Source organism: Solanum verrucosum, unplaced genomic scaffold (assembly GCF_900185275.1).
Source record: "Solanum verrucosum unplaced genomic scaffold, falcon-dt-bn FXZP01000298.1, whole genome shotgun sequence".
NCBI lineage: Eukaryota > Viridiplantae > Streptophyta > Magnoliopsida > Solanales > Solanaceae > Solanum > Solanum verrucosum.
The window spans coordinates 124,657-150,171 of NW_026020113.1; the positions used below are offsets into that span (position 1 = coordinate 124,657).

Consider the following 25,515-nt stretch of genomic DNA (forward strand, 5'->3'; position numbering starts at 1 on the left):
ACATTTATATATGTTTTATAGTTGTTGATTTGGTATAAACAATTTAGAACATATATCAATTAATGGATGGACTGCAAATATACATTTATATATGTTTTATAGTTGTTGATTTGGTATAAACAATTTAGAACATATGTCAATTAATGGATGGACTGCAAATATACATTTTCTGAGATTTATAAAAATTTCTTTAATTCTCATGTCATATATTTGTTGATTTGATTTAAACAATTTAGAACATATGCCAATTAATGGATGGACAGCATATATATATTCTCTGAGATGCCTTCATCTCTAAAAATTTCTTTAATTGTCATTGCATGTCTTAGATTTGTATGTCTTATATTTTACTCTTATATTAGAAATGGCTTGTTTCAACATGTCTGTTTTACAGGTTTAGGGGGTATTTTAGTCTTTTCAATTCTCTATTATTACTACGTGTCTTCTTGCTGTGTTTTCAATAATTATCCGAGATGACTTCATCAATAAAGGGTTTTTTAAGAGAAAATTTTAGAAATAACAACGATAATAAATATAATAAGGTTTTATAGTTATAGTTTTCATAATTGTGCTTCATAACTATAGTTTCGTTTGCTATGAAGGCTGAGGTTTGTATATTTCGCTTGGAATGTACAAATAGGGTAAGTATATATACAAATTTTGTATTTATACATTTAGGATTTTTTAGAATTTTGTTTGTACACTTTGCTTGTTGTCACGACCCAGGGGTACCCCTAGACGTAACACGACATACTTGACCCCGAAGGGATCTTATACAAGCCCTTAGCATATTCATAACATAAGGCATGGTAATGATGCAGAAAAATTTAAAACTTTTACAATAGAAGTCTTTCCATAAAAAAAAAATCATAAAGAGTCTAGACCTTGTCTCATACACCATCTAAAACAATAGAGTACAATCTTAGGGACATAGCCCTTTTCATCAATAGTCTTGAAAATAGAAAATACAAAAGAAAGCTAGAAATGGATAATCCGTCCTCAAACTTGAGGACTCACCAAGCTTAGGGAATAGTCAACCCAAGCTTCACTTGAAAGGAGAAATGCGTCTCAACGACCAGAACCTACACTTATAAGAAAATGTAGAGAATATGGGTTTGCACAATTAATTGTACTAAGTATGGAGCCATGCATAAAAATCCATACAACATGCATAAAAGGGACATTTAGTTGAAATCATGCCTTTTTCAAATTTAAAAGTCATCATGCACATTTAGAGTAATTGCAAGGTCAAATCATACCATAAGCAACCCTAGGTTACCATAATCAGGCATAACTTATCTTGACCTCATCCATAGTCAACACTCATAGTCAAAGAGACATTCATGTTCATAGTCCACAATAAAGGAATTCACTCTTACATTAATTCATATCATGCATACATAGATTCATACATTATCATGTCATAAGTAAACCACATCATAACCCCTCTATAAGTCTACTTTTGCAATGTACAGGTGAAGTCCCATACTCTCACTCACACTAAGCAAGCTTACTAAGAAGTCATGGATATAGCTCATATTCATGTTCATGTTCTTATTCATGGTTCATGGTCATGGTTCATAGTCATGGTACATATTCATGTAAAACATACATTAACTCATAAAGCATCATGTCATCAAGCACATACCACAATCACTCTCAAGGCTTATTTGTGCAATGCATAAGTGAAGTCCCATACCCCCACTCACACTAAGTAAAACCCCTTAAGTAATCATAGCACATGACTCATGTTCTGGTCCATAGTTCATATTTTTGTTCTTGTCATATCATGGATCATGTTCTTATCATGTAGGGAAATATAGTCTTAACCAACATAGACCATGTGAGCTACATGGAATTCGGTGTCATGAACCCACACCGAAAAGAGGTGTTCTACTTTCCTAAGGTAGAACTTACATGTTTAGCTTATAGGTGGATCCACTAGCTAAGGACCTATGTGGGCACATAGTTATGGGATAGGGAGATTGCTACTAGAAACCCGAACTAACTGAGGTATAAGGTTTCCATATCATGCTCCTATCCACTCGGTGCTAAACTTAATTCCCTTTAATAATCATGTTAAGTCTTTATTTTATATTAATATTCATGGAAGAATGCCTAGCACTCAAACTATCATAGTATCCTGATAGCTCGTGGATTCTTTAGGTGAGAATGGTCTTTCACCCTTAGAATCCTTAGTATGTGAGTAAACCTTTCACATCATGTTCATAGTGTTTCATGAGAATGACCTTTCAATCAACACAACATTAATATCATAATCATAGTCCTTTCATGCATAGTCATGTGTAAGGGTGTAGGGGAGAAGGATCTTGCATCAATATCATCAATACACAATAGTCATAGGATCATCATTACATAGGTGAATCATGAGTTCATATAGAATCTTCATCAACATATACAAACCCTAGCAATTTGCCCTTCAAGGCTATAAATCACATTCAACCCTAACTTTTTGAAATCACTACATTACATAGGGGAAACCATGATTCAATAACATAATCCATGTAAACATAATCAATTGTCAAGCTTCCGTGATCAATCAAGTCATACCTCAAAGAAAGGGGAATCATGGGTGTCAAGCCCTGAGACTACCCCCGAGACGCGGACACGGGACCTAGGACCACAAGTGATCCCAAGCTAACCCTGCTGGCCTAATCATGAGCATACTAAAGATAATAAACTGATGCGAAAGCTAAATCATAAATAAAAATGAAAAGATGGGGAATACCCATATACTATAAGTGAGATAAATGATAACTAATGAGTTTAATACAAAGATGATATTAACTCAATTTTAAGCTGAATCTAACTATGTTTGAAAATAGCCTCTAACTGACTAGAAATGCTGGGACAGGCCCCAGCTAAGTCTAGCAAAATGGAAACTAAGAACTAAAAATACTGAAAAAAAACTCATGACTATTGTCCTCGGAGAATGAGGACTCACCACTGATTCTGCTGAACTGGAGATCAGGAACCAATCTAAGCGTGATCTGGATACTGAGAACCTGAACCTACATCATGAGAAGATGTAGCGCAGAGTATGTGTCAGTACTTGAAAGGTACTGAATATTGAGATAACTGAATGCAGTGACCAATTTATAACATGCTGAAACTGAATACTGGATATACTGATAAATGGTCAATGCAATAGAATCTGACTGAACTGTGAAAGCTACTAATAACCGATAATAAAACCACATGAGCTAAATGTGGAGTCCGATGTATACGCCTCATCGAGAGGATCCAATATACCCGGCCAAAGGTATAGAGGCATGTTGGCGTGATCACTGAACAAAAAGGAAAAATTTATACAAGTATCAAAATCAATAACAAGGACAAACTGCAGTGTCACACTAGATAAGCCTTCTGAAATAGCTCCGAATAGCCATGTGACTTAATAAATTGTCCTAATGTTTCATTGCGATCAATGTCAGGATTGTTGTCCAATTCTTCAAGGTGACTGCAATGCAGTGAGAAACGTAATCGTGATAAAATAAACTTCATTGAAGATAGATCTTTCGCTTAACACATAAATAACAGAAATACTCAAAAATTAACATATGTAATGAAATAAGTTGTTGGTACCTTATGACATCCTGTTTGAATCTGATAATTTCTCTAATCATTTGCCAAAAATATGGATTCAGTACATTCTTCTTCTGTGCAAACAAACTAGAGTATCCATTTCGAGTACCCCATTCACAACCACGGCCTTGGTCTAAGCTTACTGAGAATGACATATCAGAGATGTTTATATCAACTTTGAGCAACTCAAAAAATTCTATCAGGTTCGAATAAGTTTCCTGTAAAATTATATGAGAGTAACTTAAATATTTATCGGAGAGTAAAAATGTTAACTTCTAACATATTTAAAGTTATTTCGAGTTGACTAAATATACATATACTCAGTTTGTTTGATATGATTTAATCATTTAGTCACTCAAACTTCATTAGTGACTACATGAATTTGCAAATCTTATATAACATGATGATATACATAGACATTTAAATTATAATTCAATACACACCTTATATAACAAACATTTTTCGAAATATAAGTTGGAAAAGGCCCAAAATGATACCCTAACACATCGAAAATGACTTATATTTGTTATCCTCCATGCACACACTTAAGTTTTGAGCACTTTAGCATTTATCAATAACGCGCATTTAAGTATAAAAATAAATGCTTACAAGTTACAACTAATTAAATGATTTGATCATTTTATAAGCTTACTCAAACCACAACTTTGACACCAGATTTTGCCAATTCATATGCAGTAACTAGTCCATTTATCCCTGCTCCAACCACTGCTATTTTCATGTTTTTAAAATATAAGCTCCAAAGTTACAAACAGTTAAGAGTTTGATGAAACATTGGTGTATTGAGTCACAAATTTATAATGGATAAGAAATAATGTGATAGAGTACTAGCACTAACTATAATGTCACCTACCAATATCAACTTGTCCAAGTTCATAATTAAAACATTTTTTTTAAAACCCGAGGATAACCCACAACCTCTACAACAGCCTATGCCTTTCGGGTGAGCACTTTGTGTGCACTGGATAAACCCCTCACTGTGTAATAGCCTGCAAACCACACAGGAGATGTAAACCGAACTAGGCAAGCCCTATGCGACAGACTCAACTTAGAAGACATTGAAGGGGGATCGATCTCGGGTCGGATAACCACCCTCCAAACCAACTGAGCCATCCCGAAGGACTCATAATTAAAATGTAATGAACCGGAAGGTCATTTTTGGTAATTTCAAAGTATTCGTTGACTTTAATTAGTTGATGGGTAATTGTGTATAATTGACGTAATCGATAGTTAATGGGCTAAAGTGATCATTTATTTAAGACCCTATACCATTTGTACCATATAATTAAACTAGTAAAATTATCCGCGCTTCGCGCAGAAATTTAATATCACGGAATTTATAAAATAATACTTAAAACCTATCAGGCATTAAAACTAAAACACTATGTTATCTTACATACAAGATTACGTAGTAACAAACATTGATAATGTAAAGGAAAATGAAAATTATTACACCTTATCATATATCTTTAATAAAATAAGTATAAATTAATGACTGTAAAAATACATACCAGGATTTGTAACATAAACAATGGTGTCAGTGAGCCACTCAACAGGAGCAACGTACACAAATATTTAATTGTGAAGAAGAAGAAGAGGTTCAAAATTTTCGTTGTTTTAAAATGAGAGGAAATCCCTCTATTTATAGACAACAAAGGATAGTGTGAATAAATGTTTATTGTGCCTTATCAGAAATGTTACAACTATTTGAAAAAGTTGCAACCCTTAGAAAAAGTCACAACCTTTCATAAAAGTCACAATTTTTCATAAAAGTCGCAACTCTTCATAAAAGTCACAACTTTTCATAAAAGTTGCAACTCTTCATTAAAGTAGCAACTTTTCATAAAAGTCACAACTTTTCATGAAAGGGAAATGCTAGTTTTGGAAATAAATAAATTAAAAGGAAATTCTGATTTGTGATGACGTCACGTAGGCGGGGCCTAAAATTCTCTTTTATATATATATGATAAAATTAAATTAGTGAAATTTACCACTTTAAATTATACCTAATTATTTTATTTAGAAACAAAAAGGAGATAGGGGAACAACGGAGGAGACGGGTAAGAAACAATCTGAAACTTGTGATATTTATATACTTAATGCTTGAAAATTGTTCACTGTTAATATTATTATTATTTAATGAAGTTGATAGGTATTTGGAAATTTAGGAAATCATTAGAATCATGAAAAAGGGCAAGATTTTGACAGTGGGGTCATGATGTCGCCGCCACTGATTTGTTTTTGTAAAAGTGGCTTCAAAATTAATAATATTAGTCGTTTATTATATTATAAATTCAGTTTACAATATATTGAGATATGTAATTAATTATTAGGTGTATAATATTATGTGAATACTATTTGAATTAGGATATTGGGAAAACTGAATTTAACCCTAGACTTAAAACTTGAAAAATATGATAGTTTTAGGCCTTGTGAAAAAATTGGGGAAAAGTAATTAATGTTGATGATAAAAAAAAATACTGCTTTTTCTTGGACAATAGTAAGAATCTATTTTCCATCGTACATTTTTTCACAACAAAATTTCTCACTGATTTGCCGTGACAAAAAAAAACCTTTATTACTAATAACAACAAGTAATTGTATGTGCCTCACACATATACCGTAGAAATTATTTTAAATAAAGATTTAATAGCTATTTTTTTCAATTAATTTCAAATTATAATTTAATCTAATGTGAAATTTAATTTTTTAAGAGTAAAATAGTCTATCAACATTTCGTGTTAGGGTTTTAATTATGCTTTTATCAAATGCTAATTGACAGAAATATCCCCAAACATTGAACGAAATTTATACCCTATATAACATTAAATTATTTATTAAGCAAAGATTATTTAACATTGAATAAAATTACAATAAAAGTTAAGTTTATGGAAAGTATGATTGCACTTAGCAAAACTATAATCTTTCAATTTTCAAATGAATAATCAAACATTGTTTTATATCCATTTGTTGAATTATCCTAACATTTTTTAAAAAAAAATTGATGAATAGATTAATCTCAATATGATTTCTCAATGCAAATTAAGTCCAAATTCATATAAATTCATGTTGAAAACATGAAGGTAAAAACAAACAAAGCCATTTTTTTTAAAAAATCAAATGATATAAAACGAAAAAAAAACAATTTTTTTCTAATCAAATCACATAAAATGAAATAAATATAGCTTAAAGAACTCACCTGGTTAGGAGCAGTCAATATCCATGGAGAATAAAGAATTAGGTTACTAATGAAGTTTTTAAACCCTCTTTAATAGGAGTAAATAGCAATTAACAAGTTTCCTATTTGTTCTCCGATTATATTAATTTTTCTTTATAATATAGTTTTGTTCTTATTAATACTTGTTCTTCTTTTATTTTTTGTCATGTGCAAAATATGTATAGAAATTATTTAGGAGATGAAGTTTCAAATTCAAAATTCTCCTACAAATTCATATAAATTAAATATGAATTTACTTTAAATTTGTTTTGCTTGATTTGTTAATAATTTCTTTTTTCATATTTGTAAACCCTTGCCAATATATAATGTCTGATTTTATCTCTTACATTGAACAATATTTAATTTGCTTGTAATGTATAAATATTTCTTCAGATTTATAAATCTTTATTAATACATGAGGTTTTTCATTTTCTACCATTATTATAATTTTATTTTATTTTTGTAATGATGGATCTTCATAACAAATTGTAATTGTACGAGTTGTAATGGCTAGTAACTGCACTACTATTAGTAGTTTTTATTGAAATATGGTGTTATACTTTTAGGATATGGTAGTATTATCTAGTTTATTATGAAAATGATAATTTAGTGTCAAACTTATCGGTATATAAATTATACATTTGTGATAATGATAATGAACGTCATACTAAAGGTTATTCTGCATATTTGGAATTAGCAAGTATGTTTGTTTGGTACAGTTGAATATTTTTAATAGTTTTTAGAACTTATAAATATAAATCACATTTTATGTTTTTTTCAAATAAATAACAAAAATGAGATATATTTTATAAAAAACTATGGCCTAACAAATTTTGAAACTTCAACTCAAATTGCACCTAAATCTGATTTTAAGAAATATTTGAAAATCTATGATCAAACACTAACTAAATTTATAGCTTTCAGAATCTCTAAAGGGCAACTTGAGTTCTAAATTAGTAACACCTTGTGATAGTTAAGATCGTATTAGTAAGATTTTCAACATATCCTACATTAGGAAGATTTAGAAAAATATCATATTTTTAAGATTTATCATAATGCAAATATTAATGATTGTTTTTATGATTCGAATTCACAGTAACTTATAATCATGCAACAATAATTTTATCGTTACTTTAGACTGTCTGACCGAACAAAAAAGAGAAAAAGATAATTATCAGAGGAGTTGATATATTTAAGACTCTATACCATTTGTACCATATAATTAAATTAAATTATTGAAATTTACCACTTTTTCAATTTGAATTATACCTAATTATTTCATTTAGAAACAAAAAGGAGATAGGGAACAACGAAGGAGACGTTAGGCGGCGGATAAGAAACAATCTGAAACTTGTGATATTTTATATACTTAATGCTTGAAAAATGTTCACTGTTAATATTATTATTATTTAATGAAAGTTGATAGGTATTTGGAAATTTAGGAAATCATTAGAATCATGAAAAAGGGCAAGATTTTGACTGTGGGGTCATGATTCGCCGCCACTGATTTGTTTTTGTAAAAGTGGCTTCAAAATTAATACTAATATTAGTCGGTTATTATATTATAAATTCAAGTTTTTAATATATTGAGATATGTAATTAATTATTAGGTGTATGATATTATGTGAATACCATTTGAATTAGGATATTGGGAAAATTGAATTTAACCCTAGACTTGAAACTTGGATAATATGATAGTTGAATGTTAATTGGCATCAAGATTTACAAACTTGATTATATTGGGTGAATTTTTGGGTCAAGGCTAAACACATAGTAATATGAGTGTTGTTAGTTTTGAAGTCTTATTGTGGTTATTGATTTGAATAGATTGTATTGATTTGAAAGTACAACGAAAGAGGAAAGCTCAAGTACCGGAGTGATTGCTTGATTGTTTGAGGTAAGTGGATTTCTAAACCCTTGTTAAGTGTATGAAATTCGTGTATTTCCTTGTAATATGTGTTTGGGGTAATGAGACTTGGTGATGGGTTGACTTGCCCACTTTGATTAATTCTAATGATGAAAAAGGGGTAATAAAAGGCAATGTGATTAATTATTTGTGTGTGATGTGTTGAGAATGGTTTGAAAGGCTTGTTGAATCATTGTTAATGTTGTATCATGATTGTGTTGTTGTGAATTGTGCAATGTTATGAAAATGGTCATCTCCTCATTATTTGTGTGAAGATGTCATTTGCATGGTTTTGAGACATGGTTGTGACAAGTGTTGTGTGAATTGAGAAAGAATAAGAAATTAAAGAGGATGTACCATTTCGAGGGACGTATTGCGCGCCGTGATGGATACTATATTTCGAGGGACGTATCGCGCGCAACGATGGATGCATGGATAGTTATGTCCCCCATGGATTTCGGACTGAGAGATAGCGGGTGTGTCACTAGGTCAGACATGCATCACAATACTTGACATTGCATTCCATTGCATCACATATTTATCATTAGTGAACTTGATATTGTGTTTTTGGTGATCTTGTGAGTGCCTTTCTGTGGAACTTTGATTGATGAATATTAAGCTTGTTGTTGAGGATATGTAATTATTAGAGTGTTGTTGTTGAGCTGTGTGCTATGTGAATTATGAACTGTTAGGTTGAGCTGGTTTAAACAAGTTGTAGTTGTGGAGGTTGTAATTGATGAATATTGAGCTTGTTGTTGAATATATGTGATTGTTAGAATGTAGCTGTTGAGATATGTGCTTGTAAATTGTGAACTGTTAGGTTGTGCTAATTTTATGCAGGTTGTAGTTGTGGAGGTTCGGTTGGGGTGTAAGCAGTACCTGTATTCTATCCCCTTAACTTGTGTTTAGAGATTTACTTGCAGAGTACCGTGTGGTTTGATATTCACCCCTTACTACTACATTTTTTTGTAGGTTACTAGCCCAGACCTTTGTGATGTTTTCTTCTCCTTGTCTGAGGCTTATTGTGGAGGTTTGTGAGGTAGCTGCTTGTCATTTCAGCGGACCTTTTTTCTCCTTAATTATGATCTTGTTCTATTCTAGAAACAATGTCATTTGAAACATGTATTTTCTTTCAACTTTGTTATAACACATTAGAGGCTTGTATACGTGACAACCAGATTTTGGGGATATTTTTGAGTTGATTATGAAATTTCCGCATTTTATTGTAATGATTGAGTTTTAGGCTGGCTTGTCTTGGTGGGATAAGACGAGTGTTATCACGTTCATTTTGAAAACAAACTTTGATCCATATTCCATTATATATATGTCAGTTTAAATAATACTCAAAGTCGATGTATTAAAAATATTTGAACGTTATTTTAAAGAAATAAATTTTAGATCAGTAAAACATGTTTTTTTTTAAAAAAAAAGAAGAAGACAAGATTAAAAATCATTAAGCATTAAATATGAAAATATAATAATTAAATTTAAAAAAATAAATATTTCTAAAAGTAAGCCTATGATGTAATTTTCTTATCCACGACCAGTTGTGAATGAATAATAGTTAATTTCTTTTGAGACTACCTATTGTTCGGTTTGCCTGACTTTTCATTCAATGAAAAGGCACAAGCAAAATAATAATAAAAATACCAATTAATCGTACTCTTTTAATATTTGTATCCATGTTCTTATCCACGACCAGTTGTGAATGAATAATATTTAAAGACATCTTCTTGAGACAAATTATTTTATGCGGGACCGACCTAGATATATATATTCCATCCGTTTTATTTATATGTCATTTTTATTAAAAATAGATAATATTTAATATTTATTATTTCACAAAATCAATGCATAAATAATACTATTACTCTTATTTTACCCTTGTGAGTCATTGGTCTTGGGCGTTTTCACATCACCTGGAAAGGAAAAAAGATTCAGCTTAAAGGCAGAAATGCTTACCAAGAAGTGCAGCGTCGGTGAAAAGGAAAAAAAAAAAAGGGATTAGAGCTTTTTGGAAAGAGACAAGGATTAGCTAAGAGTAGGGTAGTTGTGCTTATTATTTTATTTGGATTGGGTCCACTTATGGATCAGGTCTTGTTCTTTTTAGTTTTGTGTACATATTGATTTTAATAAAATGATCCTAGGATAAAAAATTTGCTTTTATATATATATATATATATATATATTAAAGGAGAAACATATAGAAGGTGATGTGATACCTCTCTATGATCTTCATTGCGATTTATTTTTTTCCCCTCCTTTTTTGGTCCTTTTTCATATTTAAAATAATTATTTTATTGTGAAAGTATCATTTAATTTATTATAAATACATATTATATTAATGAAGGAACATTTATATAAAACAAAGACTCTTCACATGTCAATTTATAAGAATTTTTTTTTATTTTATTTATTATATAAAAAAAAGGACAATTATTATTCCTCCATTTATTTTATTCTTTAATGTACAAAATTGAAGAGGTGATGTAACACCTCTTTATGGCCACTATTAATATTTATTTTTTTGTCATTTATTTGACATTTTATGATATATTTCTGATTAAAATTAAATATATTCATGGAAGTATAAAAGATTATTTATTGGAATTAAATGCTCAATTTTTAAATTATACGTTTTCCCAAAACTTTTAGACTTTTCTTACATCTTCTGTTCATATCTGCAGGGAAATTGTAACAATTAAATTAAAAATAAGAGTTAAATGTTAGTAATAATAATAATAATGATTGCAATTAAAATAATTAAAAGCTACTCCCTCCATCCACAATTATTTGTCAGGGTAAGATCATGCACACCCCTCAAGGAAAATTTAATACAAGGTGTAATTTGACTAATATAACCCTACTATATCAAGAATATCAAAAATCCACATAATTTTTCAATTGAACTACACTATCATTAAGGGCAGAATTGGAAAAAAGTGACTAATTATTTCTTGATTGTTTAAATTGACAATTAATCTTGGACATCTATTTTTAGTATACCTGCCAAACAATTATGGACGGAGAGAGTATATAATGAAAACCAACAGTTACTAATAATAGAGAGGTGTAAGGTAATGAAAAGTCACGAGGCAACTAAGAATTACGCCTATAAATTTATGAGAATGGCAAAGATTCAATGAAATGACTACAAAGTTTTCTTCCCACTTGATGAGGTATGTTGAGTGACTAGCAAATTTCTCTTGTTACTTTTTTCTTTTACCTTATTATTTATTTTCGAAGTATATCATAGTTTTATTTTTATGTAGAAGCAAATAGTATTTTGATTATATATATTTAGATTGCTTTGAATAGTGATAAAATTTCTTGACAATTCTCATATGTCTACCCTTTATAGAATATTAAATTTGATTATATGAGATTTTGTGGCATGTTATATAACAATTATTTCGCTATTGATTTGATGATTTTATTTTTATTTTTTATGATGTTCAACATGTTTAGGCACTCATTAATGGACAACTAAATTGTAGGGGTGAACACCTTATACTTGACCTGTCATACTTCAAAAGGTATGATACTTCATAGTAATTTTTTCTATTTCTGTAAAAGCTAAATTTTTAATTAATTAAAATATTTCATTAGCCTTTCTTTCTATTACTTTTGTCAAACATTCTAAATATTGAGGATTTGCTCTAGAATTTTATTTTTTTACCATTTTTTTTATTTCTCTATTATTATTGTAAAATAATAAATATGTCAATTAACCATTCATTAATATTCTTTAATAATTTAAAACATGATAGTCTTTATTTACATTACTCCCATAATTTTTTATTATCATAACCCCAAAAATAATTAATAGTCATTATATTATTTCGATATTTATATTGTAGTTCTATAAATAAAGACATGGTAAAACATTGTAGAAATTATTGCATTATAAGTCTCTCAAGATATTATATTTTTGATAAGTAATTCTTATATTCATGTTTTTGTTTGACTTAAATAGTAAAATGAAGGCTATTGAATGATGATCGACATGTGGGAATGAATGTTGACAAGAGTTAGAAAAATTGTACATTGATTTCATATTTTTTTTCTTCAATTTTTTAAATAATTAAGATCATAGTAATGATGTACATTATTTATTATTTGTCTTAGGTTCTATCCATAATTTTCTTTGTTTTATATTTTATACAAATTTTTTTTATTGTTGTAAGTTTATAAAAAAAAATTTGGTTCAAATAAACAACTTATGACATTGTTTGGAGTCATGGGACTACTAATCAAACGCTTATCTTTATGAAATCAATTATACGTCTGAATATATATATATATATATATATATATATATATATATATATATATATATATTATAAATATTTCTTCTATTTATATTATATTTTAATAAAATTATTGACATCTTATCATCTTTTTTAATCGCGCGAAGCTCGGATAAATTCACTAGTTAAATAATAAAAATAAATAAATTCATGTTCATTGATTGAAAACTTGACTTCAAAAAACCAATAAATAATGATAGAATAGTAAACTTACTTAGTTTCTTAATGAACGTGAAATCTAAAATAGTGACATATAAATAGGAACGGAGGGAGTATATCGTAATTCTCTATTTGTATCATACAAATACAAAATTAAGATATACTCCCTCTGTTTCTTTTTATAAGTCATCGTTACTATAAATAGTTGGTCCATAATATTTGTCATTTCATAAAAATAATGCATAAATTATAATACTCTTCCTATTTTACCCTTCTGAGTTATTATCCTTGAAAATATATATTTGATCAACCTAGAAAAACAAAGTGAATAATTCATGTTCATTTGTCAAATTAATTAATCCAAAATAAATTAGTTCAAATTCATTGATTGAAAAGTTGACTTCAAAAAAAATTTAATAAGGGTAGAATAGTAAACTTACTTAATTTATTAATGCACATAAAATAAAAAATAGTGACATATAAATAAAAACAGAGGGAGTATCGTATTATATTGTATTAATGAATATAAATTTTGAATAAATTATATTATTTTTAACAGGCCGTAGGAAAAGGAGTCTTTTTCCCGATCAATGAAATGAAAAGGAGTGAGTAGAAAAGAAACTCAAAATTATGTAAAAAGTACTATGAATTATAATAATTAATAATTTAAATATTTTTAAAACATATATAAAATTTGTTGGGCTCTCAAAATTTTATGTATGCCACATAAATTGGGACAATATATTATTTAAAATAACGTAAAAATATTATAAATTACAATAATTATTTTTTTTATGTATATGTAGTAGATGTGAAATTCCCTTTGACTTCTTTGTATATTTATTTCTTCATATTTTGAACCCTTTGTAAGATAGAACTGCAATAATATCTTTTTTGGTCTGGTTAGGTTTGCCTCTTCTGTTCCACTCCAAAACCATATTGTTGCTTCTTTCCTTAGTATATAACTGAATAATATCAATTTTCAACCAGCCCAAATTTTTCTTTTTCATATCTCAATACAATAACATTGTAAGGATCACCAAATGCTGAAACATTGCCTGGCCTTGAAAATACAATCTACAAAGATAAGAAGCACCACTTGATCAGTTGTTTTACTTCTTAGATTTGGTGAAACAGTTTCAACATTCTTAGTTTAAAAAAAATTGGAGAGAGAGAGATAGATAGATAAATAGATAGATATTATCACGTAATTTTACCTATTGCTTCTTAACCTTTCATATTCTTTATTCATAAAAGTTTAAATGTTTCTATATTAATACTTTTCTATTCTTTGTTAATGGTTAATACAAGAAAAAAATTGGAGAGTCCCTACTAATTTTCTTCAATACCTCTATTTAAAGTGGAGTAATTTAGTTTCAATTTCTCTTTATAAGGAAATTAATGAAAAAGATGAAATTTGAGTTATCAACAAAGTTGTTACCATGAAGAGTGAAGCTAATCATAATAAGATTATACTACCTCCGTCTCATATTAGATAGGCATCTTATTAGAAGTATTTATCTTATATTATTTGATCACTTATTAAATCAAAATATAACTAATTTTTTTCCTCATTTTACCACTAAAATAATATGAATTTGGAATTTAAACAAATTTTGAAGACCCAGATTTTTTCAAGAGACTAATTAATATGAACAAAAAGTAAAATAATAAAATTAATCAATGTATTAATAATTTATTAATAACCATGTAAAATAGAAAATGTCAATTTTTATTATAAAGTCAGTAACACATGCATTTTGAATAAGTCATTTCGATTTTTTAAACCACATCTTTGCAAGGGGACTTTAAGAGAAACGTGGCATGATGGATACCTATGACTACACTTGGTAAACTAGAGTCCCAAGTGACAAATCAAGAGCAAGGAAAAGTCCAATTTAATTTGTCCTTTTAAATTTTAAATTTTATTTTTCACCCCGCATCCTTATTTATGTTGAAACCCGACTAAATTTTGAGTCGTGTAAAAAAAAACAAAAAATAAAGGATATTTATTCATGCAAATGTGCTTTTCAGACATGATACTTAATAAGAGCCGATTTGGATTGACTTTTCAGTTTTGGCTTATTTTTATCAGTTTACCTTAAAACTATTTATAATTTTTTTTTAAAAAAATTATTCAAATACTATAAAACTGCTTAAAACTATTTTAACTTTAAAATACTTAAAATAAGTCAATGCAGAACACATGTTGATGCCATTTTTCTTGTATTAAGTGTTTCATTGATGTTAATGTAAATATTTATTTTCCTAACTTTATAAGAAATTAATGAAGTTTATTATGATACACTTTCAGCTCATCTTAATAGAGGTTTTCAGACACACCGTCAAATAGTAGTTATAACTTCATGATTTATTGAGATGTTTTCCATTTAACTATTTAAGTAAAGATTTGAATTTACGTGCATCTTTCAAATTCAGACATTCAACATATAAATCTTAGTGTCATGCTAGACCATGAATTAGTTTGGAGTCGTTTCTAATTTTAAGTAGTGTATTACGACTAGGGATAGTCTCGAATTAAATGTTCCTATTTCATAGAGTATAAGAGAATGCCATAATTAAGCATGATACATATCTTTCATTATTTGCAAACAAAGGGAATTATTATAAACTCTAATAAGCTAAAGGAACACCAAATGCTTCAACATTGCTTGACCTTGAAAATACAATCTACAATAATAAATAGACCAAATTAATTATATATTTTACATGTCAAAGTAGTACTTCCATGTCCTGATGAACTCGTCATCGAATCCTAAAGCACGAATTTGGCTATTGACAGAGTTATATATCAATAGTCAAGTTAATAGTATTGGCATAGCCAGAAATTTCAGGAAGGATATCTAAGTTATAGTCATTTGGTTACCTTTTGTTTTTCAGGAAGTTTTTTCGCCAACATCTGAGTTGTCTGATAGTAATGAATACTTATCTCTTCCAGATTCTTGTTAGAGTTTTGCCCTGATTTTCTTATCATATTTGAGTTTTACTTTTTCCGAAAGAAAAAATATAATTCACTTTCATATTTGATTTATTCTTTCTTTAGAGGAAAAAATTGGAGATCTATAAATTGAAGATTCCTATTCTCATAACATCCACAATGTAGTCATTTAAGAGTATTGTTTATGGAGAGATTTTCTCCTAAACATATTTATAAAAAAATTTAATATTAGTTTTCAATACGTAGATCGCTTGACAAACTATATTAATAATATTTCTTTAGTATGTTTATAGTTGTCGTCTAATTTATAATCAACCATTTGATTTGCAATTGTAATTTTCCTTTGGATTTGATGTAGCTCACGTGAAGCTTTTGATGCAGCAAATGAGGGGACTGGGTGGCCTGTTGTCCATTATTGTATGATTGGTAATTTCTATTGGAATTTAATGGCAAAACTTCAGCACAGTGTGCTGAAGTTTCATAGGTAAAAGATTTGAATTTTAGCAAAATTCACCAGTAGAGTTTTCAAACTCATCTGTAAAAAGCTTGGAACTCCCAACATATTATACACATGTACATTTTCACCATATATAACATCCCAAAATAAGATCAAGACGAAAAATAGCCTCATTCTTTTTGAATAAGTTTTATTAGGCAATACCGTACAAGAAAATCACATAATTCAGCATGAACTAATGAGACTGATATGTCTTCATTAGGACTTTCATGCAGTTTTGAGGAACTTATTTATTTGCAAAGACAAATTTACAATATATAATCGAAACAACGAAACTCTAATACACTGTAGACACAGTAACATTGTAAGGATCACCAAATGTTGCAACATTGCCTGTCCTTGAAAATACAATATACAGAGGTAAGAAAGCACCACTTGATCAGTTGTTTTCCTTACAAATTTGGTGAAATAAATAAAAATTTGTTCTGTCTAACGGCTTAAGTTTTTTTAATAAAGTCATTCAAAACAAGATACTCAAAATTTATATCATCTCTAATTACTTAATTTTTAGATGATCTAGTTAACATAATTTAAAAGATTTATCACCATATATACCTGATAATCTCCAAATGTGCGTGTTTTGAATCCAGCAGCACAATAGTCAAAGTAGTACTCCCATGCCCTAATGAACTTGTCATCGAATCCCAAAGCGTGAATTTGTCTAGTGACACAGTTATACATCAATAGTCTAGTTAACAGTGGCGTAGCCAGAAATTTCATGAAGGGTGTCCAAGTTATAAGCATTTATTTTAGTTTTGTTACCTTTTGTTTTTTAGGAAGTTATTTCGCCAACATCTCAGTGTCTGATAGTAATGAATTCCTATCTCTTCCACATGCACTACACTGCATTTGTTTATATCATTTATCAAATTCTTTCAGAGAAACTCTTTTGAAAGATTGGCAAGTGCGCTAGTGCAAAATCACTAAAATGAACTCTTTGTTACCATAGTCTGGATGCAGCAGCCATGACTGATATTATTCGACTTAGTGCAGGCAAGCATCCACCTGGGAATATATACTCTCTCATGAAGTCTGTGCTCTGCCTGTGACTGTCATACCTCTCATCTGGTATTGAAAAGAACTAAGTAGATCCAAAGCTTATGAGAAACAACATAAAGATACAAAGGCAGCAGAACAGTGAAGGAAATTGAAGGGTAAAACTGAACAAAGTGGACTATATTGAGGGTTCACTTTTATTCATTACCTGTAGAACTAGAAGCCCATCTTCTGCCAATGCAGACTCACAGCAAGTAAAGAATTCCTCTATGTAATCATGACCGACATGTTCTATCATCCCGCTGAAAATGAACTAGTACAATTGTAACACTGACTCGACATGTAGTGAGTAATACAATATGTCAAGATGTAGATGGAGAAAAGCTCACATTGATATAATCCTGTCATATTTGTCCTTATTTGGCATTTGACGATAGTCACATAGGAGTAAGGTGATTTGATCCTGTGAAAATATATCATGGAACTGAATTTTAATAGATCGATAACCCTAGCCTTAGAATTGGCTTGCAAGTGCTAAACAGATCATGTGGAATGCAGCATATAGTGTAGCATTTTAGTTAATTTTGCATCATAACTTCTCTACCCTGGCTTTTTAAGGAGCTCTCACAGTTCAAAAAGCAAGAATATGGATAAAGGTTTAGTTCATGAAGTGGAATTTCCTCGTAGCTTTATCGATTTCCTCATCTTATAGCAATTATATTCATACAATCAGAAATACTGTAAGGCTATTATATTGTCCAAGCTCCATATAGACATTATAATTAGTACTATACCTGAAGGCCTGCTTGCTCAACTTTCAACTGTGCATACTCCAGTTGCTGCTCCGAAAGAGTTATACCAGTATATTTACATCCTGTTTGCTTGACAACTTCCACCGCAAAACTTCCCCAACCAAATCCAATCTCTAAAATGTGATGTTTCTTGCTAATTTTTGCCTAAATAAAACAGAAACAGAATCCAAATATGCCTGAAAGTTAGGTATAAACAGGAGAGTTTTTAACTTGGTTGATGAAATACCTTTTTAATTAGAACAGAAATCTTTCTCAGCTGTGCATCTTTCAGGTCTTCGTCCTCACTCTATAAAAATTCGGAAAGAATAGGTAACGTCCGGCGATTTGAAATAACTATGAAAAAGCTTAGAACTTGGAAATAGTCTTTTTGGAAAAAATTAAAAATCTGGAAATTTGGCCAAGTATGGAAAATAATGAATTTTTGGCCAACTTTGAACAGTAATAACTCCTAGCTCAGGATGATTTAGGTGTAGTTCCAGTCATGTTTGCAAAGTACGTGGAATAATCTTTCCAATGCCGCTTATTTTTCACGTTTCCGAGTTCGTATGTGTGAGTTATGCCCTTTCGAAGTTGGGCAGTTGGCAGGGAATCCGTCCGGAAATTGTAAGGGTATTTTGGTCTTTTTCCCTAGCCTTGTCTTTGTATATATATTAAGGTGTAAGACTTATTTTTGATCAGTTTTTCTTTTTTTTTTAAAAAAGAGTAAGAGTTAGGGTTCTTGAGAGAAAAGGAGAGAAAGGCAAAGAAGAAGCAAACTTCGTAAAGATCGTTGTGATTTTCTTCGGGGGTGATCCCTATTAAGGTATGTGAGTTCATAGTGTTGGGTTGGTTCTTTCCCCCACACGCCAAGCTCGTTTAATTTCGAGAAAAGATTGAATGTGTTGTGTTGAAGTTGTAGTTGTGTTGTGTTGAAGTTCTTGTTGGTTTGGTGCATGTTTCAGGTGGTGTTTCGGAGTTGATTCTATTGTATGTTGAGAGGTTTGTGATTTTAAGTGTTTGGGGCTGGAAACTTTGAAGTATAGAAGGTTTAGAGTTGGAGAAAACTAAGGAGAAAAGTCAGTTTTCGGGGAAAAAGGGTGGGGCGTCGCGCCTGTCAGTGCGCCCCAAGAGGAGCTCTGAACTTTTCCCCTTGGGGCGGCGCGCCCATCAGAGCGCCAGCAGGCCTCCTCTGAAGGTTGAGGTCTGGCGCTCCGCGCCTCTCAGAGCGCCAAGTTTTCCCATTCCTTCTCCACTTTCTCATGCATGTTCCTAGGTATTGTACCTATGTTCCCAAGTTGTTTCCAACCTTTCAAGGTATGTCTAAACATCAAGAACTCGTCCATAGAATGTGATCAAACACCTTGAATTCATAAATCCAATTCAAGGAGAGTTAGTTTCCAAGTCAAGTGAAGTTAAGAGTTAAGCTTGGAAGCTAAGAAGCAAGTTTTTAAAGTTATTCAAGAGTTCTTTATTGAATGTTTTAACTTCATTTTAAGGCTCAAGTTTTCAAGTTAAGTCAAGAGTTAAGTTAAAAGTTTCAAGTTGAGTTCATTTCTCAAAAGTATTAGGGAACTATGTATTCCCAAAGAAGTTTCTAAATGTTTTTACATTTGAGTAAGAAACGGAACTATGATTCCAAAAGAGCCTTTGGGCTAGTTTTCAAGAAAAAGGAACATCGATTCCAAGTGAGCCTTCGGGCAAAAATTTTGAGTAATTATCTCAAATAAAGAAAGATGTGTTTAAAACACTTATGAGCTAAGTATTTTTGGGAGTAGTCTTGAGCACCGAATTGGGGACACGAGTTCATATAAACTCAACTCTCCATAAGAACCATGCGCCAACATGGGAGATAACGGGTCATACTTTTTAGATGAACTCGTAAGATTAAGCTAGTGGATCCACTTGGTAAAGTTAGATTCCTATATCACGGCAAAGTATAGGATGGTCCTTGGGCAACGTGAGGTAAAACGTTGTATCACCACTAGGGCTCATAATGGTGATTGTCGATTGAAAGAGTCTCCCACTAAAGTTATATTACTTTTATATAAGTATAGTTGAGTTTTTATTGTTATATCTTTAACAAAGCTAAGTTGTTTACACTATTTTACAAGCTTTATATATTGCATGTGTCTTATTGCTATATATATTGAGTTCAGTCATTCATGAGTTGAACAGAGCCAAGGTAAGAGTTCCTTTGTACTCTTTTCAAGCTTAAGTTGTGGTTTAGCTTTCCAGCTCGCATACTCGTACATTCAATGTACTGATGCCAGTTGGCCTGCATCTTATTATGATGTAGACACAGGTACCCAGGGTCAGCATACTGCACGCCGTTGATCCAGCTGAGCATTCCAGAGTCAGTGGTGAGCCTCCTTGTGTTCCGGAGGACTCGATTATATTATTCTCTTAGTTGTGTTTTATTAGGATGTTGCGGGGTTTGTCCCAGCATCCATCTCAATGATGTAGAGGCTTCATAGACAGTCAGTCAGTTGGTTTTGAGTCTCTCATCTATGTATATATGTAAATATTTTATTTTGAGACTCGAGTTGCCTTTTTGGCCAGATTTTATTTCAGTCAGGTTGTTTTAAAAACCTTGCATTGCATTGAGTTATTCCGCTGAGTTAAGAAAGCCAGACCAAGGGTTCAATTGGGGGCCAGCAATGGTCTTCGAGTGCCAGCCACATCCAGGGTGTAGGCTCGGGGCGTGACAGAATAATAGATTATTAGATTACCTTGGAACAAGAAATGTAGCTTAACATACAAAGAAAAAAGTGGCAAGCATTTAAAAAGTTTGGAGAGCTAACCTTGAAAATTGCGCATGAGTATGTCATTGTCTCATCCAGAATGAGTGAAAAGAGTTCATTACTCTGGAAAAGAAAAAAATACAAGAAGGAAGTGATAAATCTACTGCAATTGGCAAAAGTATGTGCAGGATTAACTACTTTAATTTCACTAGCAATCTTTGACATTGGGTGATATAATATGCAAGTTGATTAATTACCAGGTCATAATGACGAGAGATATTCCGACGAGCCTGAGTCAGGGTGTTTCGATTTGAAACATGTCCAATGAAATATTTTGCAGATGACAGATCTAGTAGTGGTGTCCACCAGCCTCTAGAGCCACACAAAATGATGACAAACTTTAACATATGAACACAAGTTTGTGTTTTTTGATTTCAGGTCAGTAAGTAAACTATTTTACCTTTTAACAGATGCATTCAAATCTCTGTTGGCAACATATATCTGCAAAAGATATTAGGAAGCTAAGTACCGATAAATATCTATTTACAAAGATATCGAGCCATTCCCTCACCATGAAAAGATTAAGAAGACCTTCATTCTTATTAACAAAGGAGATATCCCCATGAATAAAAGCATCAGCAATCCCTAGGTCAGCTCGAGTTGCAACCTGTAAGAGATTGGTTAAGTTTTTGATCACTTGTTGGGGCAAAGGAAATTTCAATTTACCTTCCAGTAGAACTGTGTATTATGAACTCTAAGAGAAACTTTGAGAGAGCATTTCTTCTCTGTTCCTTGGAAGGTGAAAATTTTGCCTCCTTCCTCCAACAAGCTGTATATCATAACATATAAATAAAGTTATTAAAAGCTCAAAAATCTTCCGAGTAATATTCTGGCGTTAGCATGAATGATAAAGTCAATTTTGAAGCTATGAATAATATAATAACAAAAAGTACATATGTGTATCCTGTTTGGGATTAAAGTAATACAAGGTGAAACTATCATCACTCACATTATGCATCCTGTTTGAATGAAACTTTTGAGAAATCTAGTAACGAGGAGGCGTGCTCCAGTTTCAGGCCAGGTTGGTACCATATGCTTGGGGTTGTCTAGAATACAACAATTCCTTCTAAGCATGCCATCTGCAGCAGCCACACCAGCCTGAGGAGGACAATCATCTATATAAGAACAAAAACTGCAAAAGGCTCCAAATTTGTTTTTAGCTTGTTATTAACAGAAGTAGTATGTACTACCTTAAGTCCATCCTCATGGAAGCCATAGCCTGAAATATTGCAGTAAAATATACATCAATAAACAGTGAAGCACAAAGCGGAAAATAAAGTTTGTGCACTAAAGGGAAGTGGAAAGAAAACTAAAATTCTCTCTGCGAAAATAGCTTGGCAGCTAGTTTAGTCCCCTAAATATCGATTTCATCAAAATAGAAACGTAATTGGGATAAACAGATTCAAATTAAACTTATAAGCTGAAATATTACAGGACTAACAGTTAGAGAAACTGGTTCACTAAATTGAACAAAGTTGAAGAGTCCAACTGTAGACTATGCACAAAAGCAGGTTACAAGGGAACAGATATCTTGAAGCAACTCTCAACACTCTGCTTAAAAAGAGATTCATACCTTGATATGCTCCACAAAACCATATTCCTCTCTTTCCTTGGATTTGATATAGCTCACATGAAGCTTTTGATCCAGCAACTGAGGGTACTGGATGACTGGTGGTCCACTTAAGCAACGTATGCTCTGGTGTGTGAGGAGGATCAAGGGTTACGAGATAAGGCAGCTTTGAATCACCAAGATTCTGTAAGTTTAGACAGTTCACAATTTAAGAGAAATGACTTCCAACTGAAAACATTATCTTCTAGTTTCTATACAAGGTCCTAAATCACTGTATTCCATAACACACCTGGATTATATTGAGCCAATATGTCGCACATCCTCTACTATTCGTGGTTCCAAGAAAGTTACAAGCACACCATGTTGTTGGGTTGCGAGGCAGGAATGTTTTGTCATGATGAAGGAAAACGTCACTGTCACAGAGGAATGTAGAATTTTAGAGGCAGAATGGAGGCTAACTATATTAATCTTGGCCTCCAATACAAATTTCATATTAGCTCAGAAATCTAGCAGGTTGTAGAATCTAATTGAACTTCACCAAACCACAAAATAAAGCTCCTCTGGTAACAGAAAATACAAATATATAGACAACGTAAGTGATGTCGGGCTATAGATAAAAATTCAAAAGAGATAAAAAGTAGAATTAAAGAGGAATGAAATCCAAGGTATTCAAATACAGGAGTCGAAAGTACCTATAGACATACTGGAAAGCACCCAGTATTCTTGTTTCATCAAATGTTACCTCTTTGCCTAACATTCTCAGAGAATCTGGAGCACGTACAGCGATTATGCATCCGTCATATACATCTGTGGCACCATCAATGCAATCTATGGTACAACCTGCAGGAAAGGCAATTTCATTTACAGTTAGAATCACAAGTAGTTTGTAGCGCACAGCGAACTCTTGCAAGAAGCCAAAAGATAAAATCAAGCTAGACCTTCTTCATTTGTTGTTACAGAATTTACTTCACAATTAGTTCTTATTTGGCAGCCTCTCTTTTCCAGCTCCTCCTTAACCTGCGTTTGATACTGCCATCGAATCACTCTCAAGGATGTACATGCTTAACTTAACAAATCACAGAAATGAGTAAGAACTTTGAAGTATCTATGAATGAAAAATCACCTTGTCTATATGTGATTGCCATCTTACAGTGAGCAATTGAGGGAGACCAAAGAGCTACAAAGAAAGAAATAAAAGCACCCTTAGGTACAAGGGCAATAAGATGAGTAAAAGCTAAGCATTCCAATTCTGTATTTGCGTGCACCACATTTAACAATTGGCTATAATCAACACACAAAGTGTTCAGAACTGTAGCTAAGAGAAAAGAACCTGCAGAAGATGTTGGTCGTGGAAGAATGAAAGAATGTAATAAGCAGAAAAGCCCATTACTCGTTCCAAGGAGCAGGACCATACTGAAGCACATATTGGAGCCTGTGAAACATATGTGTCAATTGCTTGTTGCAAGATTAATTTTTTGAATGAACAAAAAAGGAAAAAATTATACTAGTATCAAAATCAATAACAAGGACAAACTGCAGTGTCACACCAGATAAGCCTTCTGAAATAGCTCCGAATAGCCATGTGACTTAATAAATTGTCCTAATGTTTCATTGCGATCAATGTCAGGATTGTTGTCCAATTCTTCGAGGTGACTGCAATGCAGTGAGAAACGTAATCGTGATACAATAAACTTCATTGAAGATAGATCTTTCGCTTAACACATAAATAAAGCAAGTGCCCAAAACAGAACGATTTAGTCCATTTCCATCTAATGCATGATCTTCAAATGAACAAAGAAACTTATACATGTGCTCTAAATTTCTAATGAGATGAGTAAATTAACAGAATACTCAAAAATTAACATATGTAATGAAATAAGTTATTGGTACCTTATGACATCCTGTTTGAATCTGATAATTTCTCTAATCATTTGCCAAAAATATGGATTCAGTACATTCTTCTTCTGTGCAAACAAACTAGAGAATCCATTTCGGGTACCCCATTCACAACCACGGCCTTGGTCTAAGCTCACTGAGAATGACATATCAGACACCTCCACATCAACTCTGAGCAACTCAAAAATTTCTATCAGGTTTGAATAAGTTTCCTGTAAAATCATATGAGAGTAATAATGTCACTTGTTAAATATTAATCGGAGAGTAAAAATGTTAACTTCTAACATATTTGAAGTTATTTCGAGTTGGCTAAATACACATATACTCAATTAGTTTGATATGATTTAATCATTTAGTCACTCAAACTTCATTAGAGACTACATGAATTTGCAAATCTTATATAACATCATGATATACATAGACATTTAGGGTGTGTTTGGTATGAAAGAAAACATTTTCCGGAAAATGTTTTCCAATTTTCTCATGTTTGGTTGGGTTAAATGTTTTCCAAATCAACTCATTTTCCTCAAATTTTAAGGAAAATGACTTCCCTTCAAAACTTAAGGAAAACATTTATTTTGTTCCTACCCTCAAACCAGCCCCCCAACCACCCCCCCAAAAAAATAAAATAAAATTTTAAAGCTTGTTTTTAAATTTAATCTTTTTACCCCACCCTCACCCCTACCCCCACCCCCTCCCAAAAAATATTAAAAATTACTTTTAAAAGATATTTCTAATTTCAAATTTTTATTTTTTTACCCCCCACCCA

The 25,515-nt window shown here is 31.4% G+C and overlaps 1 protein-coding gene across 1 annotated transcript in view; it reads right to left on the reverse strand.

The window, feature by feature from the left end:
- Nucleotides 1-25,515, reverse strand: part of LOC125825610 (uncharacterized) — an 85,132-nt gene that overhangs the window by 53,147 nt on the left and 6,470 nt on the right. The window contains exons 2-17 of the mRNA XM_049504934.1: nt 24,741-24,958; nt 24,398-24,503; nt 24,181-24,282; nt 23,974-24,027; nt 23,789-23,867; nt 23,543-23,690; nt 23,140-23,263; nt 22,854-23,034; nt 22,471-22,499; nt 22,230-22,378; nt 21,947-22,049; nt 21,792-21,887; nt 21,681-21,721; nt 21,478-21,592; nt 21,281-21,343; nt 18,727-18,786 (exon numbers count right to left, since the gene is read on the reverse strand). Of these exons, the coding sequence (XP_049360891.1) occupies nt 18,727-18,786; nt 21,281-21,343; nt 21,478-21,592; nt 21,681-21,721; nt 21,792-21,887; nt 21,947-22,049; nt 22,230-22,378; nt 22,471-22,499; nt 22,854-23,034; nt 23,140-23,263; nt 23,543-23,690; nt 23,789-23,867; nt 23,974-24,027; nt 24,181-24,282; nt 24,398-24,503; nt 24,741-24,958 (1,668 nt within the window). The remainder of the gene's footprint in view (nt 1-18,726; nt 18,787-21,280; nt 21,344-21,477; nt 21,593-21,680; nt 21,722-21,791; nt 21,888-21,946; nt 22,050-22,229; nt 22,379-22,470; nt 22,500-22,853; nt 23,035-23,139; nt 23,264-23,542; nt 23,691-23,788; nt 23,868-23,973; nt 24,028-24,180; nt 24,283-24,397; nt 24,504-24,740; nt 24,959-25,515) is intronic.